This window comes from Lagenorhynchus albirostris, chromosome 2 (genome assembly GCF_949774975.1).
Source record: "Lagenorhynchus albirostris chromosome 2, mLagAlb1.1, whole genome shotgun sequence".
Taxonomy (NCBI): domain Eukaryota; kingdom Metazoa; phylum Chordata; class Mammalia; order Artiodactyla; family Delphinidae; genus Lagenorhynchus; species Lagenorhynchus albirostris.
Window position 1 is genome coordinate 147,436,162 of NC_083096.1, and position 20,794 is coordinate 147,456,955.

At 36.9% G+C, this 20,794-nt stretch overlaps 1 protein-coding gene across 2 annotated transcripts in view; it reads right to left on the bottom strand.

Annotated features, from left to right (window-relative positions):
- Window positions 1-2,828: 2,828 nt before the first annotated feature.
- CMPK1 (cytidine/uridine monophosphate kinase 1) overlaps window positions 2,829-20,794 on the bottom strand; it is a 33,368-nt gene continuing 15,402 nt past the window's right edge. Inside the window, exons 2-6 of one of the 2 annotated variants that reach the window (XM_060142610.1) lie at window positions 10,502-10,648; window positions 6,595-6,747; window positions 5,271-5,347; window positions 4,932-5,028; window positions 2,829-3,912 (exon numbers count right to left, since the gene is read on the bottom strand). In XM_060142610.1, coding sequence (XP_059998593.1) covers window positions 3,871-3,912; window positions 4,932-5,028; window positions 5,271-5,347; window positions 6,595-6,747; window positions 10,502-10,648 — 516 coding nt within the window. In that variant the 3' untranslated portion in view covers window positions 2,829-3,870. Of the gene's footprint in view, window positions 3,913-4,931; window positions 5,076-5,270; window positions 5,348-6,594; window positions 6,748-10,501; window positions 10,649-20,794 lie in introns of those variants that run through there. The other variant, XM_060142611.1, reaches the window with a different exon arrangement.

A 20,794-nucleotide genomic window follows, 5' to 3' on the forward strand; every position in this document is an offset into this window, starting at 1 on the left:
CTAATAAACAATCTAGGGTGAGCCACGTACAAGAGCTTTGTGCTTTTCAGTACTAACTGCTGGACCGATTCAACATCTTTCCCCTCTGGCTCAGGAAGCCCTTGGAGCCAGGTGGCTGTGAGACAGCCAGTTCCACCCGCAGTCCTCAAAGGGCTGCAAGTATTTACCAACTAGCAGGGAAACTTATCCAATTCAGGAGTTTTCTTGGAAGTCCATCCTGAGTCCACTGTAGCAATTTTTTCCCCTTAATTTCATAGACACTGCCACCGAAAGTATATTTCTTCCAGGGAGCCTTCTAAAGGGAACTATATGTGTGTTCCCGAAGTTCACATACATGGCTTTTTAAAAATTTTACATTCTCTTTTTAAGTGTGGTTACTCAACCAAACAAGAATACATCTGCTATTCTGCAGTATGCTGCCTAACTGCTTGATTTCACTGTGTGGAAGACAGCTCTTAATATTTCTTAGGGTTATCTACCATTAGGGTTGGGATGTAGTAACCCACCTCTGCAGATGCTTTTCCTCTGGTTGGTTAGGGCATCAAAGACCAGTGCTAAGAAGTTGCATAAAGTTACTTCAACATGTATCACAAAATAAAAAAAACAATTTTCTGTGGCTGCAAGAACTTCACCACCTAGAGAAATGCTGATTTATTACCTCTGTCTCACTGAACAGTACAAAATAATTAAGCCCGCTTCTCTTATGCCTGAGTCTTAGAAGGACAAAGTCATGAAACAAAAGCCTCTTTGAAGAATGAATAGGATGGCAGAGATCCCACAGGAGTCTGAGCCCTGGTGATAGCCTGGAGCTGGTATGGCTGACATAGGGCATAGGGTGGTAGCCAGAAATTCAACTTAGTCCTTCAGCTCTCCCCAGAACAGGAAAGATGATGACCTGCAGAATTTAGCTAAAGTCCAGAATTAACATCACAATCAAAATAACCACACCCCTTCAAAGGAAAGCAGACTTGAATCCAAGAGAGTACTTACGCTGAAGTCAGAGATGAAGAAATAAAGGGATAAGTGATTAGGACCATTTTTACCTTTTCCTTTGGTACACAATATATGAACTTCCTTCCTTTCATTTAAAAAAAATTGCTTAGAATAAAGGAGTACTTAATTAAGCTGAAGTATGCAAGAAGGCTAGGGAGAATTGCAATAAGCTATATAAAAATGACTGAAGTTAGCCAACAGAAAACATCTGAAGGTCTGTCCACGTCAGAGTGTTAGTTTTAGATAGAAAACTCTTGGAAGGCAGAGTATGTGTTTATAGCACTGTGGCTTGTGCAATTAGTATATGTCTGCAGATGAAGGACCAAACCTCCAGGGAAAAGATGCTGACCTTGTCTGGCCAAAACTGTCAACCACTATTATCTCCAGGGACCACTGGAATGTCAGGCAACCACTTAAATTACATGGACAAAGCTACAAGGACACAAAAAACCCCGCATCCTGATACACATTGCCTGCTGCCAATTTACCCCTCAAAGAGACAAGCAATTAATGCTGCAGGCCAGTAATGAATTGGGCTACTTGTGCCTCAATCTGGATTACTTCTTGAAGGAACAGGATAAAGTCATGCTTTCTGCTTAATTCAAGACGCATCAACATCACACACAGAGCGGAAAATTCTCTTGGATCCTGAACTCTGCTTTTGCCCTGTGAGGACCCACATGTTAAATATGATACTTCTGGATCTTCGGTACGCTTGAGAGAACAGAAATCTGAACCAGCAAACAGCAAAGCCCACAGCACAGAATTTATTGGGATTACTCACTAAATATTGATAACGCATACACATCCAACATCATCGAATAAAAATAATGTTAGTCAATTTTTTAAAAACAGCAAGCCTTCCATTGGGGTCTTTAAAGTCAAAAACTCACTGATGACTGTATCTTTAATAAATGAAATGACCAAAACTAGTGAAGTCAGATGTAACTCAATCAACTCCTAAACTCAATATTGCCAACATGCTTTTCTACTTAAAAAGCAAACAAAAAGGAAAGCCTCGTAATTTAGCAATTACTATGTTTCTGGGTTTTTGCTCTCAAATGCCACAGAAAGGTATGTGATGAAAGGAAGCAAAGCACCTAGTCTCAGCAGTCTTCTTAAAAACCTTAAGTTTGCTTTCACAATATAAATATAAATATTTAGATCCCCATCCAATGGATTTCTTCACTTATGTGAGCAGGAATGTTCTCAAAATCTTAGTCTTTACTCTTGCTTCATACTACAGCTGTTTGATTGAACTACCACTACCAGTAAAATCCCTCAGTATTGGCTAGATTAAATCACTAGATAAGAATTCATTACAATCTCTTCCAAGAAACCAAGATAATCTTAACACAGATTTTAGTGGCTAATATGTTACAGTACTTATGGATACTTTGTTTTCTATGGCAAGTATGTTGAAAATTCATCACTAATAAGTGAATTTCATAACACACACAGAAATAAATAAATCTATTACAATTTAAGAACATCCATAAATTGTCCTCACTATTCCCAATGATTTAAATATAAAATGTAATTATACAAAATCAAAATTCCTTGCCCAGTTTAACCCTGTATACCAAACAGTGTAAGTGCTGAAAATGAGAAAAATTTTAATAAATCTCACATTAAGAACCTTGGATACCACTTTGCATTAGTGATGGCAGAAAAAGGTAAGGAGAAAAATTTTCCAGAGATTTTTAAAGGAAGAATGAATGTAAGAGAAAATTCCTTTGGACTCTATACTTTTTTAAGAATTCTGTACCTTTTAATACTTCAACATGATGCCAAGAAAAGAATTTACTGAATAAAAGTAGCCAGGAAGGGAATCAAACATTTGTAAGATAAATTTATTATTTTTCTGACCAAAGTGCAATTTTTAAATCTTCTTAAACAACTACGAAAAAAAGTATTCAAGAAAATAAAATACAAATGGGAAATTTAACCATTAGATTTCTTCTGCTTTGTACTAACCCTATGCTTAGTCTAGAAAACAAACAAAAAAAGCTTTGAAGTTTTACTAAAACGCTAACCAAATCATTTTACCATAAATCTACTAAGTACATGCATTTCAAGGTTCCACTACTAGGAATTTTGTTAAGATCAGTTTAATCATTAATAACATTATATAATAGAGCAAAAGGAACACATGTCATTAGATGTGATCCTTGCCCCTTACCCTCAGATTTATGTCAGAATAAAACTGACAATTCCACCAGGCTCTGAAACCCCAGTGCCCCCATCCCAACCCCTGGAAGCAAAGACTATGCCCTGCAAACAACTCTGTACAAACTGTAGTAAAACAAAGCTTAAGTTTTCTTACCTTTCTATAGGAAATGGTCAGCTATTTGATAAATACTAAAATACTTCTAGGAATTCATTTCATGACTTTGTTTACCAAACACACTGTCCAAGAACTCACTACACAAAAAGTTCCTTAGAATTTGGTCCATAAATTCACTTAACAGGTTGGAAATTTAAATCCTGCAAGAGAAAGAAGACGTGGGGAATCCCTAATCCAAACATGTTGTAATTACTTAAGGGATATACGCACATACTAAAAAGTTTTGCTCACAGGAGGCACAAACTATAAAAGGGATATTCTTTTTGAATAAAAACAAAGAACTAGCTAACACCCTTCTTTGTTTTGTGAGCACCATAGCTAAGATGAAGTTAGACTCGAATTCACTGTCTACTCCTGTGACCAAAAAAAAAAAGATGAAGATAAAAAATTTAATTTGTCTTACTACATACTTTCCAGCCATTAATTGAGATGTAATTATGAAAGATTAAAATTGCCTTAAAAAGGGGTTGTGATAGCAGCTATCAAAGCAATATTCAAGCCTGATTTCAAGGATGCTTTCAGGTTTAGAGTTAGCCTTCTTTGTCAAAAATCTTCACAACTTCATCAAAAACCTGTAAAGGAAAAGGATAATAATAATAATTTAAAAGGCAAATATTGTTAAAACACCATATGGCTAAGTTCCTGTTAAAAGTCAATTTTACATGAATTTTCAAAATGGATTATTAAAAAAAACACATTATAATTTCTTAGTTTCATCTATTTTACTTTAGACAGTAGTACAATACCGTAAATAATTATGAACGTGTTGCTTCAATATAAAATTATGAACATGTTGCTTCAATTTTACTAGTGCTTTTAGGACAAAACAAACTTCTTGATAGGCTACCAATATTATAAAAAGTAAAAGTAAACTGAAGTGGCTTATCTTCCTAGTTCTGATTCTAAAACACTAAGTCTTCTGTATTACCTCACCTCTACAGGAAGGGACCGTGGATAAAAAACCAAAAATGACTACATGATAAAAAAAGGTCCAGGGGAAGATGATTCAGGGAATCAGGGAAAGATGAGGTGAATTTAAGAGACACTAGTAGCGGCTGGGCACTGAGAGTCCACAAACCACAGTACAGAGACCCAAGATTCATGAAGGAAGAGGCAAGCATTGGGTCGTGGAAACCCTGTACCTCTGGAGCTACATGCTCTGTGATGGAAGAGATGAAAGAAACCGGGGGCTCTTCAGCTAGATGATTTGCTATTCATGTTACAGATTTTTAAAAAATGATCATGGTCCAAATCACAGTTCTGAAAATGCCAATTTTCCAGTGCTTGAGAAAAGAGGTTTGGAATTAATACACCACCCACTTTTTACAAAGAACAAGTCTGAAATTGTAAAACCCATTTTAGACTCTATTCAAAAAGAAGTACACCTGAAACTAACACAATATTGTAAATTGATAAAATATACATACTTTAATTTAAAAAAAGAAGAAAAAGCCTAGCTTTTCATTCAGTCTCCAGTGTTTTGAAAAGCAAACTAATCTGTCATGGTATTTCTTTTTCTCCTGCATATTCCTCCCCTCCCTGCCCCAAATCACACTGTTACTTTACTATTAGGCAGGCTAGGGATACTCACTTCATCAACAGATTTAGAAGCATCTATTTTCTTGACTTTCCCCATTTCTTCATATAAGTCAATAATTGGCTTTGTTGACTGAAGATAGGTTTGAATTCTGCAACAGAAGCAAATATTGCGAAGTTCTAAGCATACTTCTCTCCCCTGTTTAGGACAGATCGGGGGACAATACAGAATAAAACCCAGTTGGCTCCCTCCCTTATCAGCTTTTTAGACAAGCCATTCTACATATTTAAGCATGACATTTTCTTTTTCTGGTCCAAAATGGGGCACGTGTTTAATCTGTTACTCAAGTTCCAAACTGAGACGTGGTGGCAATGTGTAAAAACTGCAAAGTACCTCTTTTCCAAGCTCTCTCTGTTGTCATCACTTCTACCACTACTCTTTCCCCTCTCAAGACATCGTTCAATACAGATCTAAAAAGAGAAATATATAAAAAGTTATTTTTAAAAAGATATGAATTTGCCAGTCTTTTAAACCTGAAAAGAGAAGAAAGTTCGAAGAGATTACCAACAAAACCCTGCATTAAACCCAATGTGTTTAATTCATTAATCAACATGCAAAGTTGAAACATGTGGTTCAATTTATATAAACTAGGTTAAATAAGTACAGAGCATAATAAGAATTCATTCATGACTCAGTTTTTCCTGTGTATTTTTTTTCAAACCGCAATAAAGAGATGATCTCTATGTGTATGGTTCCATCTATTATTAACTTATTAGGTAAGAATTACATGCGTCAAACTTTGTTCCATTTTTGCTTACTTTTTGATAATTCCATAAATATCCAAATATTTAAGAGTTAACATATTTGCATTTGAATAAAGCATCCCTTGTTAATCGTGAATAAACATTCCTTAGTTATAAAGCTGTGGTAACATTCTAAAATTAACTCTGAAGAATAAGTGAAAACATATTTTTGGGGGTTGGAAAAAGAGAGTTACATTTTAAAACAACTCAAAGGCTGCAGCAAGTCTCTCCACCACAGGCACATTTGCAATTCAACCTAAGAATAGTCAACTTCCTTCAAGGCAGTACTGCTGATTCTTATTCTTTCAGGCCGTTGGCATTAATTTAATAAAGTTTATATTACAGCTGTCATACAGAGTCAGGCCTTTTAATTAAATGATTCCGGGAAAAAAAAAAGATACCGAGAAATTCATTTAGTTATTCAAAAGTATGTCTGGGTATGTTATTAGAAGTACCAGAAAGAAAAAGACTGCTTTCCTGCTTTTTTTCATTTCACTCTTAGAAGACAAATCAGGCTATCATACATGTTTCTTTAAAGTAGAAAGTTTTCCCAACTTCCCAGAAATGTGTGTTTCTTTTCCAGTAAACGACATCCTAAGGCAAGATACTCTCTGATAATAGTGCCTACTCAAGAAGTAACAATGCAGCTTCATTACCTAACATGGTATGAGTCAATTCTTAACGCAAAACACAAATTCTTGTTATTTTGAAAATAAAGCAAGTTTTAGGCCCACAATATTGCTGATGCCAAATAGCTTAAGACAGTGCTGTTCTGTGCATCCAACTTACCAATTCAAAAAATACTACTGTCAATATAAAATGTAAATATAAGTGAAACAAATCACTTTCTTTTTCTCTAATAGTTGACCATCAGCTGTTTAAAGCCCATATAGGCAGATAAAGATTTTCATTACCTCATTGTTACAGTCAAAAAACAAAACGAAAGATACATCAGCCTTCCCATCCATGGTCTTGTTCCAACCTTGAAGGTTGTCTTGATTTCTTGGAAACCCATCAATCAAGAATTTATTCTTCTGAGCATTGGCCGCCATCGTCTGATCCATTTCCTAATGAAAAAGGGAAGATTTAAGTTCAACACTACATTAATGCAATTTCTTAAGCAGAGTGGTAGCTATATGGGTGTGTTTTATTATTATTCTTTAAATCATAAGCATGGAGGGTGCATAGGAAAAAAAAGACTTCAAGGAAATAACATGTTTGCCTCAAACTGGTAGAGTTATGGTTATGTATCCCCCATTTTATACACATACACACACAATTTTTTTCTGTAGTTTTAAAATTTTCTACAGTTAAGCATATATTATTTTCACGAAGTTATAAACAGCAAAAAGAGAAAAATAAGCATTAACCAGTATCTTTGCTCCAGTCAATAGAGACCCTTATCTTGCCTTCCCTTTCCTCGTCCCAGGTCATTTTGCTATGGTAGGAAGTATGCTGCTTCTATAGGTACTCAGATTCTCTGCAATAATTCAAGTCCAACTGCAAAAAGCTTTGGATATATAAAGAGATTGCTAGCATTAATTATTAGTGTAGGAGTCAATACTCTTTTTTTTTTTTTAAACTGAAGCTAATTTAAACCTAAATGCCACTGGCCACACCAAAACACAGGTAGCAAAGGAAACAATACATTCAGAAAGACAGCAAGAATTGCACATTTCACCATCCTCTTCCAAAGTCTGAATTTAGGTAGAATGTGGAAATATGTGACTGGGAGATGCAGATCTCGAATCTCCAAATCCTTACCACTATCAGTCACCATGAGGTAAGCACAGATGCATGCCTTCAACAAACTCCAGAGGAGCCTCTACTCTAAAGCAAACCGACATCCAGTTCCCTCAGTGCTCAAACTTTCCTGGTTCCTCAAGAAGAACAATGGCTGTCAGGACCCCTAATTCCTTTATCTGAGGGTTGGCTTTAACCCAGCATCTAGCTTCTCCAATATCCACAAAATTTCAGAATGCTTTTGGACTCCTGCTATAGCATTTCTATCACAATTATGGTAGTAGAAGATATCTGAAGGGGTACATCAATATTCTACTCACTCAACATACACTCATTTAAGGCCTACCAACAGGGAACATGAAGAGCAAGGTCATGGCCCCTGGCGGGCTCACAGTCCAGTGCATAACAAATATGTGTAAGTAAATGTGCTAAGTTCTATACTGAGGTATGCAAGGATGCTGTGATAAAACGAAGCAGCAAGCACAAACTACCTGGGAAACTGCCAGGAAGAGCTTTACCAAAGAGGTGGCAGAGGAGCTGAATTCTGAATAATGAAATGGCAGGCAGACAGGGATCAAGGTACTCCAGATGGTGTCAACTGGATGTTAAAGGCTCAGAAATGAAGAAGCATAACAGCTTTGATGAATCTGAAATAAGCTGGTAGAGGTGAACCTTAGGATGCGTGTAGAGAGTGGAAGGAGAAATGACTAGAAAGTAGGTAGGGCCAAAATTAATGAAGAACTTGTTATACCACACTAAGGATTTGGTTTTTATTCTGCAAGCAATACAGGATCACTGAGAAATTTTAAGTAGTAGAAGAATATGCTCCCATCACCTTTAGAAAAAAAAATCACTGACTGTACCATGAAGGATGGATTAGAAGGGGACAAAGATGGATTAAAGGCAAAAGACTAATGATAAGGCTCTAGTGATGGTCCAAATAAGAAAAAAAGAGGATCTTGGGACTTCCCTGGTGGTGCAGTGGTTAAGGATCCACCTGCCAATGCAGGGGACACGGGTTCGATCCCCAGTCCAGAAGATCTCACATACCGTGGAGCAACTAAGCCCATGCACCGCAACTACTGAGCCTGCGAGCCACAGCTACTGAAGCCTGCATGCCTAGAGCCCGTGCTCCACAACAAGGGCACGGGCTTGCAATGGGAAGCCCGCACACCACAACGAAGAGCAGCCCCTGCTCGCCGCAACTAGAGAAAGCCCGCACACAGCAACGAGGAGTCAACGCAGCCAAAATATAAATAAGTAAAAAATGAAAAATATATTTCAGTGATTGATCTCCCAACATAATGTCTGCATTCTTCCCAATATTATTTTTTTAAAAAAAGACAAAAAGAGGGTCTGAACTAAGATGATAGTACTAATAGAGGAGAAAAAAACTATCAATAAATAGAAGAGGATAAAGAGAAAGATAATTGAAAGGATCTTCTCACTGAGTGGATTTGGGAAATTGAGGAAGAGGTGGAAAATATAGGATGGCTCCCAGATTTCTGGCTTGGGCAGCTCGGTAGATGGTAGAACCATTAACCAGGATAGGAAATAAAGGGTGATCACATTTTAGATGACACAGTCAGACTCGGACATGTTGATTTTGAGATACTTGTGAGACATTCAGATGGATGCCTAATAGTTAGTTAGAAATATAGGTCTGGGGAATTCCCTGGCAGTCCAGTGGTTAGGACTCTGTGCTTTCACTGCTGGTGGTGCAGGTTCGATCCTTGGTCAGGGAACCAAGATCCTCCAAGAGGCGGAGTGCAGCCAAAAAAAAAAAAAAAAAAAAGAAATATAGGTCTGGAGTTCAGAAAAAGAGATTTGTGCGAGAGTTATAGATAGATTCTGCGATCATTAGCACAGTGTAAACCTTGGACATGGCTAACAACATCCAGCAAGAAATGTATAAAATAAGAGGAGGACGAAGGATGAAACCCCAAGAAGCATCATGGTTTAAGAAACTTGCAGAAGAAGAGTTATCAAAGGAGATTTAAGAAACAGCAGTCACTGAAGGAGGAAGAGAATCAAGAGAAATGGTGTCACAGAACAAAGGAGGAAGGAGTTTCAAAAAGACAGGAAGTTAAAGGCTACAAGGAAAATGACTGAAAATATCCCCTAGATTTGATAGAGATCACTGGTAACATCAGCAAGAATAGTTTCAATGAAGATGGAAATAGAGTCTTAGTGCAAAGAGCTGAAGAGTAGAAAATGAAAAAGTAAAAAATGTAGACTACTCTTTCACAATTAAGCATAAAAGTGGAGAAAGGGCATTAAATCCAGAGAACAAGGAGAGAGGATTTAGTTACTCTGAATGGAAGCATTCCAATCTCTGAAACAAGAGTTAAGAATGTGTGTGAATGAGCCACTCTTCAAGTTTCTCTGGTTCCAATCAGAAGCTCATGTATCTCTTTTCCATTGGGCTTCAACTATTTCTTGCTGTGTCCACTCTTCCATTTCTCCTTCATGTTTCTTGTATGTGAAAATATCTATTAATGACTATAATCTTGAGAATCTATAGTGGAGAGTTATCATGTAAATGCAAGGTATCTGTTTTTAGATGGGACCTATTTTAGTTTGATAGCTGTTAGTCTCAGCATTTCACACTGAAGATGGTGATGCATGCACCAGAAAAGGAAACATCAAGACTGAGAGAATGGCAGCAATGAGAGGGTCATGGGAGGGAGAGAGGGAAAGAAAGAGGGAGGGAAAGAAAGAGGGAGGGAAAGAAAGAGGGAGGGAGGGACAAAGTCTGGAAGAAAACGGAAATGGGAAAGGAGGAAGAAGAAATAGAAATGGAAGGAGGATGGACTGTCTGCACGCTGGGAAGGGTCAAGTGTACACATATGAATGTTCAGTTGTAGCTGATCCTAGACCAAGGTAGAGAATGTTTCCTACTGTCCAATTTCTTCCCAGGTGAAGTGGAATTTCCAGTTCTGCCATTCTCAAACACCATGACCACCCTCCACAATCAAGAAATTCAATACTCTGATTTTTTTCATTACTCAAAGGGAAGGCAGATTTAATTTCTCAGTTCCTTGGTGGTTTTAACTGGTTGGCATTCACACTCCTTACCCTCCTCAACAAACTGATGGTTATCTCAACTGGCACAATCTTTCCATCTTTAATGTACTTTTCAATGAGTTCACCATACTGTGAATCTGGGTTCTTCCTTTCACCTCGAAGAAGCTCTCCTGCAGAAAGGTGTGTGTAGCCATATTTCTGAAAGAACAAACACATAGGAAAAAGATCAAACTACATTCAACCCAGGGTTAGGACTACTGTTTGTTTCCCTTCATGGTAACTTTTATATTCTAATTTTTCTATAATAAACAAGCTCTGCTTATATAATAAATAAATAATAAAGAAAAATTGAAGAGAGATTTCATACAATCCAGTTTGCTTAAAAAATATCCTTAATCTATGTAGCATATGGTAGCTATAATGTTCACAAATCATGCCATCAACCCGAAACTTATTTAACCATTCAAGGCATTAACAGCTCATCATATTCCTTCACAAACACAAAGTTTAAATGTTTTTAATAATGTTCAAAGAAATGTCTAACAAAAATCTATATAACTCAAGGCAAAACCCCCCAAAATCTTACCACAGTTGGCTGTACCCACCTTCTATAAGATCTTCCCTTCCTTAAACTCAACACATCTAAACTGAACTCATCAGCACTTACACAAACCCCATTCTTCTGTTTTGTTCCCTTTCTCAGTAAACAGTACAAGTCCTACCCCTCCATGAAATTAGCTTTCCTGACCACTCTGGAGAGTGGACACATAATCAAATAGTGTCTTAGAATATCACTGTCTCTCCATCTAAACCAGTTATCTTCTTTACCACTCTCAAAAGTCCATTTCCCACCTCTCTAGTTGTGACTAGAGAGGTCTCATCTGTAAAATGGGAATATAGATACCTATTTTATAATTCAGTGGTGATGATTAAATGAGATAATGTATTTATATAAAATGCCTACCAAAGAGCCTGACAGGCAGCAGGAGATAAAAGCCATCAATTACCTCCTTGCCATCATGAAGATACTTATCTTAAATAACCTGGAAGCATTTTTATATTATATATACACACCATTTTTATATTATTACATACACGCGTGTGTGTGCATGTGTGCATATATATGTATTCACTTTAAAGGTTTTTGGGTTTTTTAAAAAATAAATTTATTTATTTATTTTTGGCTGTGTTGAGTCTTCATGGCTGTGCGCGGGCTTTCTCTAGTTGTGACGAGTGGGGGCTACTCTTTGTTGCAGTGTCTGGGCTTCTCACTGCAGTGGCTTCTCTTTGCTGCAGAGCATGGGCCCCAGAGCGCACAGGCTTAAGTAGTTGTGGCACGCAGGCTCAGTAGTTGTGGCTCATGGGCTCTAGAGCACAGGCTCAGCAGTTGCGGTGCATGGGCTTAGTTGCTCCGCAGCATGTGGGATCTTCCCGGATCAGGGCTCGAACTCGTGTCCCCTGCGTTGGCAGGCGGATTCTTGACCACTGTGCCACCAGGGAAGTCCGGCTTTAAAGGTTTTGACAGAGAGACCAATCAAAGGACTTAAGTGAGATAAAAGATATGAATACACTGTGAAAGGTCAGGAGTATAGTAGTATTACAATTGTGATAGTCATTATTAAGGATTTACAAATGATGTATTAGGTCAGGGTATAGGATAATAGTTGAACTAAGTCACATAAGATGCTATAGTGTTATTCTGCCATTTCCCCGTGGTTGGAATGAGAAAACAATACAGATCTAAGAGACAATTATGAATACTGAAAAGCTTCTTCCTCCATATGAACTAGCATGTTCCCTTTTATTAAATCAAAAGAACTATAAAATCTATTTTCATAATAATAATTTCCATAATAATAAAATAGATTATTTTTACTCTCAAATATCAGAATACTGAGATCTATATTCAATGTTCAATTACAGCAATCATCTAGTCCCAAATTTTTAAGATTCCCTAAATGGGTTTTTATCTCATTCATAGTAAGTGTACCATAAATATTTGATAACTTAAATTTTATCTTTAATTTCAATGTTAAGATTTGAGGCAGCCCACACTCCCACCCCTCCTTCCAGAATAGAATGTTTCAATTGCACATTTTACAAAACTTAACTCTCTCAATTACTGAGGCTACAGTGAGTTTTCTCTCTCTCTCTCTTTTTTTTTTTTAAGATTGCAGAAGCCATTCTTTACTCCTTTTCTATCTCTAAAAATTGCTGGCTAAACTTGTTCTTGTTTATTACTAAAGTGAGCCAACAATAAGGTAGTCAGCAAAGAAAAACAAACTAAATAGTTTATTTGCTGACTAAAATTGGATATAAAGTTTGAGGAGAATAAACAAAAACCATAGTATCACTCATGTCTCTCTTAGGCATACAATAGCTCCTTGCATGAAAAGAAATGATCAAAAGTGTATTTAGTTGTTGTAACAGGCTTTTAAAAACACTCCCATCATTTACAGAAAATGGAAATAAATACAAAAGTACTTAATTATTTAAATTGTTATTTTAAAATTATTTTCACACCACACCATTTTTAAATGCCTACTTTTATCACCAAGTATAAATTTTTGAAAGACGGGTATGGATATGGAAAAGACTTTATAAAAAACGAGATGTGACCTACTTTCCCATTTACTATGTACAATTTTCAGAAAGCATTTTGCAACGGCTGTCCACAAAATTTTACAGCAGCTTCATTTTCCACTGCTTACTCTGGCTCCTGCTTGGAAGTCTATGCTTGCTGGATGCTCTCATCTGGTCTAGAGATTATAGCATATGGTAATATTGAATAAATGCAGAGACAAACAGTGCTAAACAATGGCAAATGCTCAGTGAAACACCAACAATACAGATTGCTCTGTACAGATTGCCTTGGCTGTATGAACAACATATACATTTAGAAACCCAGCTAGTAATTTAGAAATTAGTACACACACTGTTTGTTTCCTGACATTGAAGAGCTCAAATCTGCAAGCTTACATTACATTACAATGGGTTTTGGCATATCACTTTTTTAAAAGAGAGACTAGTTGTAAATTGTAGAAGTGTACAAATGATATGTTTTTTAAAAATTACACAGAAAACAACCTTATCTGCAAAGTCCAAGGAGATAAGGAATTTAAATAAATATAATCATGTCAAATCTATATATGTCTATTTCTCATCCACATTCCATTTTTTAAAATCCTCTATTTCCTAGTTACATTTTTATACTATATTTTTCTTAGGATTTTGCTGAAGCTTTCCACTTACCACAGAGTTTCTACAACAAAAAAGCAACTATCACTTACACACTAGTTATTATGGTATTTAATTATAGCTAGACTTTAAAGAGCATGTTTTCAAAGCATTCTGCTGTCATTAAATAGTCACTGATGCCAATTCTGAGGAAAGCAAGAATGGATATTTCCCAGGCTTAACCCAAACTTTTTCACATTCTCTGAAATTTCCTAGCAATTAAAATCTAGTGGGTCACTAATTACAGTCTTAAGACCAACATTTAAACCACAGCAAATTATAAACACTATAAACTATAATAGCTACAATTACAAGCCACTATTCAGCTAAAAATAGTAGTTTTCTAGTGACAAATGTATAAATTCAATTCATTTAGAGTAAACGTCTAAATTTTTTTACTTTCATTTTCTCCTTTAAGAAGCTGAAAAACAACTCAATAACTTCTGTGAATTAGACACTAAGATTTGGAGGGAGGAGAAATGCACCATACTCTCAACAAGTACAGAACAGCACTCTGTTACTACAACTAAGCAAATGTTGACAATTTTACGGTATCAAATCTCAAATCATCTTGATAACTTCTCTCCCTTCTTAGCAATTCTCTTTCTTCCTTTCTAAATTTAGGTAATGTCATTCTATGTGAATAAAAACAACAACAAAAAGAATCAAAACAATAGCAAAAAAAAGAGTTCAAGGTACAAATGATGCATAAATGGCAAGTCCTTGGGGGCAGAGGAGAACCACATGCCAGGCACCTCCTCCTGTGAGTATGGCAATTAGAAAGTGCCATTGGACTGCTACTGAGCCTTGAGCTACATAGAGGGAACACAGCAGAGATAGCAGAAACAAATATATTTTTAAAGCAACTGAATTAAAACTATTGGTCCTTTAAATAGCTGACACATCTATGAAGCATCTAAGACTAAGTTACTTTGCATTCCCTGTAAGATGAGTGAACCTTAAAAATCTAGTTCTGATTATGTACTGTGAACAAGGCACCTTCAGCGTAACACCTGGAAATGCTATCCGGAGCCATCCAGACTCACCAGTTTGGCACTGTTGCAAACAATGTCCTTAGAGCTTACAGCATCCCAGCAACACTTCATGTAAGGCTATCATTTATTTCAAAAGGCATTTCCAACAGAACTTTTTCTGATTACTTTGAGATGTCTGATAAGCACTTTCCAGTAACATTACCTGCCAGTCTTGGAGAACTTACTTTTGACTCTAAGAACTGCTGTACAGTGCCCAGATGCTTAAAATTGGTGAACTGTTTAGGGTTCCTTCCAGTTTTACCCACAGAGGGTTAGAAAAAGGATTTTTCTTATAATCACCATTTTACAGAGGTTAGAAAGAAAGAAAGAAAGGGAGGAAGGGAAGGAAGGAGGAATGGGAGTGGATAGAGAGAGAGAAAGGGAAGGGGTAGGGAAAAGAGGAAGGAAGGAGGAAAGGAGGCATAGGAAGGAAAGAAGACAGTGGGAGAAAGGTTAAATATAATATCTGACTTAAATTGCTAGCTGATTTCCAATCTCATTTTTAGTCCGCCCTCATTGTATTTCCAAATGTGTACATCACGTTTGACCATGCCTATTTAATTACAAATCTACATATTAACTATAAACTATGAAAGTTATAAACCAAGCTAAATCTTTTCTTAGGCAAAATCTTTAGCAGACAGACTCCAAATTAATATGAAGCATATTTCTTTCTCTAATTAAAGAGTGATAGTTTAAAAGCTTATATCCTGCAAAGGAGAAAAGAGGAGGGATATAATCCATTCAACTGCAGACAATTACAGCACTATTTTATTTTCCTCAATGTTTTGCTCTTCACGTAAGAAAACCTTAATTCAGGCAATACATGGAACTTATTTTAAATCCATAAATATTTATTAAGTCTCTATAAAGTGCCAGGCAATGTGCTAATTTGGGGAAATAAATAGGTTATATTCACAAAGGATGAAATAATGACTTACATATTTACAGTGACTTGAGCCCTACTATTAATTAATAAAGTCAATTTTTCATATTTGCATTAACTTTTCCTAAGGAATTCAGTCTTTACCAGCACTGTCTGCTTGGGGAAGAGGTGATTCTTCAGAGGCAATGACAAGAAGGTAGAACAATAAATAAAACTTAAAGAAAGGGTGATTTAGAAGCCATGAAATAGACTGTTTTCTCATTTGTGTAAGGCCTCAATATCCCTCTGACATTTTGCAGAAGACTTCTCAGAATATTGAGGATTTTGGCATCTGTTCTACATACCAAATGGACCCTATAGCAACTGTGAATTGGAATTTTCACACTCCAATTTCATTCCAGTTGGTCATTTCCAGTATTTTTACTTCTTTTAATTCATCTCAGCCATTCTGAATCAATCCACATTCCCTATAACAGAAAGGGATGGAAAATAGTCAAAGATGAAGATGAGGCCCAGAAGCCTCCAGGGATTCCTGGAGCTCAATAATTTGAAAATTTCCAACATTAATGGATAGGTACAGAGGTCTTGTTAATCTTAAGAAACACTCATCTCATCTTGTTAATTAAATTATCAGTTCTTTTTTTTTTTTTTTTTGCCGTACGCGGGCCTCTCACTGTTGTGGCCTCTCCCGTTGCGGAGCACAGGCTCTGGGCGCGCAGGCTCAGCGGCCACGGCTCACGGGCCCAGCCGCTCCGTGGCATGTGGGATCTTCCCGGACCGGGGCACGAACCCGTGTCCCCTGCATCGGCAGGCGGACTCTCAACCACTGCGCCACCAGGGAAGCCCTAAATAATCAATTCGTATAGTCACTGCAGAGCCTACAAGCAACACACTCATATCACTACAACACAAACGCTGTTGCAGGTGGTCTAAGAGCCTAGAATTCACAGTTAATTCAATTCCTGTGAGAACACTCAGAGGATATACATCAAACCACTCAAATGCATCTCTAGCCTCTATTCACTTTATGAAAGAGAGGTTTCTTAAACACTAAGCAGTACAGTACCAACTGTACTTATTTTTTTTAAAAAAGGTAAGTAACATTAAAATGAGAATATCATTTACCCAGGGAATACCAAAAGTAAGAAAGTCACCCTAAGAAATATAACTACTTGGGAATACAATTTGTAAAGAGCCTCACTACAAAATAACCACAACATTTTAACAGCTTGGGTTCTCTTTAAGAACTAGAATTTATTTGGATTTACCAATCAACACTTGAGAAAAATGTGCAAAGGATACCAAACACTGAATTCAGTAATATATGCAAACATAAAATTTGAGCACTTGCAACATTATCAAACAAATGGAGAAATGCATTTAGAGAAACACAGAGGCTTCAGCAAGGATCAGAAGAACATAAGAACCGTGCATGAAGTCACATACTTAGAACACTGAACTAATAATGTGAGATAAGGGTTTTTGTTTGTTTTTTTTTGCGGTACACGGGCCTCTCACTGTTGTGGCCTCTCCCATTGCGGAGCACAGGCTCCGGATGCGCAAGCTCAGCAGCCATGGCTCATGGGCCCAGCCGCTACGCGGCATGTGGGATTTTCCCAGACCAGGGCACAAACCCGTGTCCCCTGCATCGGCAGGCGGACTCTCAACCACTGTGCCACCAGGGAAGCCCAAGATAAGGTTTTATAACTAAACTCTGTCACAATCCAGTGTGACTCTAGGAAATTTATTTAACCTTTTTTAGACTTCAGTTTCTTCATTTGTAAAACAGAAATCATATCTATACTACATTACACTATCAGCCACAGCCAAATATCATTATTAGCTGTTAAAACTAGGAGTGTGAAGAACATACTCCTAAAAACACGGTCTACGCTACTAGATTCAAGACCTACTATGAGAGCACTCAGACAGGTCAGGGAGGAGTTAGACTAACTCATATAGGCTATTCCTGGAGCAAAGTCCAAGATAATCAGTGGCTAAACTACTAATTACATAGCAATAAAGGAGTGAAGTCAAAGAATAACTATAGAACAAGGAAAATATGATACATGAAAATGCAATTCACTATGAAAATACCCTCAAACACACAGGCTCCAAAAACTGGCATCACAGTTGTATTGGAGTACATTAAAAATCTTATGAGAACAAGAATGCTTACTATCTTCTTATAAACAAACAGATCAACAGCCTTCCAACCAATTAGCAATGGCTAATTAGAAAATATACATTTTAAAAGATCCTATTCGAGTCAACTGTACCTCAATTTAAAAAATCCTATACAAAACAGTACTAAAAACTTAAATTTAGGGATAAATCTAAAACTAGTATATAAGAATTATAAGAAGAAACTAGAAACACTTAAAATCAGTATCATAAAAAGAAGGCATTCTATGTTCCTGGATAGAAACATTCGATACTGTAAATATTTAAATTTTCCACAAATTAATCTATAAATTGATGGCATCCGCAATCAAACTTCACCTGGGATTATTTATTTTTTAATGAAACTTGATGAGTTGATTCTCAAGTTTATCAGGGAGGGTAAATGTGAGAGAATGACCAAATTCAAAAATAATATTAACAACTACAAATGGGAACGTGTCCTACCAGGTGGCATAAAATATTATAAAGCTACAGTAATTAAAACAGCATGATACTGGTATAAAAATAGACAAACGGAAAAATGAAATTCAACAGAGTCCATAAACAGACCCAAGTATAAATGGGAATTCAATAAGTGACAGAGTCATCATCTAAAAATCAATGGGGAAAAAATGAACTATTTAATAAATGATACTATGCAACTGGCTACCCATCTGAAAAAAAATTAGACTCTTGCATCATATCATATGCAAAACTAAATTCCAGGTAAATTAGAGTTCTAAAACAATACAATATAAGCAAAAAACAAAACAACCCTAGGATAGTACCAGGGGAAGATAATCTTGAGATAGAGAAAGACACTCCAAAACAAGAACCAAAACAGCTAAGATTTATGTTTGACCACGTGAACAATAAAAACTTATCACAGATATAACCAAATGACAAGCAATAGCTTGGGAGAAAATATTTTCACCATACAAAGGTGATAGGGTAATATACGTTGTATACAAAGAGATCCTACTAACAAAGAAAATAGCTCAATACAAAAATGGGCAAAGAAAAAACAATTCAGAGAAAACAACAGATGCTCAACCTTACTGGTAATCATGAAAATGCAAATTAAAGCAATGTGATTTCATTTTTCACCCATCAGATTGGTTAAAATAAAGACATATCTGGCTATGGCAAGGGTGGGGGTGGGGAAGAACCAGCATCCTGACAGTTCGTGGGAGTGTAAATTGGTTCAGCCTTTTTGAGGGCAATTTGGCAGAGTCTAACAAAATTTAAGTTTGCATACCCTTTGGCTCAGTAATTCCATTTCTAGGAGCTGTGCTACTGAAATAGTTGCACATGTGCACAAAGACATATGTAATGAATGTTTATGTCAGCATCATCTGTAAACAGAAAATCTAAATGTCCACAAATATATGAATAGTTAAATAGATTATTGTATATATTATGAATGGAGTTGAGCTATCTGCATGTTCTGATATGGAAAGCTATCCAAGATACACTGTTAAGCAAAAAAATAACAATAGACAACGTTTGTGTGCGTGCATTTTTATCTGTGTATAAATACATCAAAAGAGGACCAGAAAGCCACACACAAAAACGTTGGTAGGTGATTACCTAAGGAGAGTAGGCTGGGACTTCCCTGGCGGCGCAGTGGTTACGAATCCGCCTGCCAATGCAGGGGACACGGGTTCCATCCCTGGTCTGGGAAGATCCCACATGCAGCAGAGCAACTAAGCCCGTGCGCCACTACAGAGCTTGTGCTGTAGAGCTCGCGATCTACAACTACTGAGCCTGTGTGTCACAACTCCTGAAACCCATGCGCCTAGAGCCCATGCTCCACAACAAGAGAAGCCACTGCAATGAGAAGCCTGCGCACCGCAACGAAGAGTAGCCCCTGCTCACTGCAACTAGAGAAAGCCCGTGCGCAGCAATGAAGACCCAAAGCAACCAAAAAAAAAAAGAGTAGGCTAAGGTTAAGGAGAACTTTCACCTTACGTACTTCTGAATTGTTTCAATCTCAATGTACATGTATATAAACTTACTAAAATTTTAATTTAAAAAAAGCATATATTCTATCCACACATCTCTAAATGGCAAATATCACAAAGACTGGTTTTTTTAAAATTTTAATTTAATTTATTTATTTTTTATATAGCATCACAAAGTAAGATTGTTGATTTAAGTGTTTTATTAATATCAAATCCTAAGAGAACAGCAAAATGAACTGCCTCACATTAGGAATAAAAATCCCTACATAAAAAACATTGTCTAAGGGCTTCCCTGATGGCGCAGTGGTTAAGAAGCTGCCTGCCAATGCAGGGGACACGGGTTCGAGCCCTGGTCCAGGAAGATCCCACATGCCGCGGAGCAACTAAGCCCGTGTGCCACAATTACGGAGCCTGCGCTCTAGAGCCCGTGAGCCACAACTACTGAGCCTGCGATCCACAACTACTGAAGCCTGCGTGCCTAGAACTCGTGCTCTGCAACAAGAGAAGCCACCGCAATGAGAAGCCTGCACACCACAACAAAGAGTAGCCCCCACTCACTGCAACTAGAGAAAGCCTGCGCACAGCAACGAAGACCCAACACAGCCATAAATAAAAGAATATATTCCATCAATAATGTGTGTAATGGAATGCTGTAAAAAAAACATTATCTAAGTTCAAGAAAAAAGAAAAACAGTACCTGTACAATCACAAACTTATTTAAAATTTAAAACTAAATCACTGTAGAGAATAGCAGCAAAAATCAAGTCAAATGTTTAGATAAAAATTTCTCTGGAAAGTGATCCATTCCTTAAACAAAGGAGAAACAAAAGTATAATATAGCAACACTGAAACACACTGCATGGGCATGAAGTCAAGAGTTATAGAAAGAGACAGAAAGCAGTCCAGTTTTATAGCCTAAAAACAGATGGAAATTTAGAGACATACTCAGTTGAGAGGATCCAAAAGGCACAGCAGCAAAAGTTTAAAAGGAAACATATTTCAGTGAAGCCTTACTCTAGACACTAGAGTTCAAAATTATAAGCAAGATGTTCTGGAAATG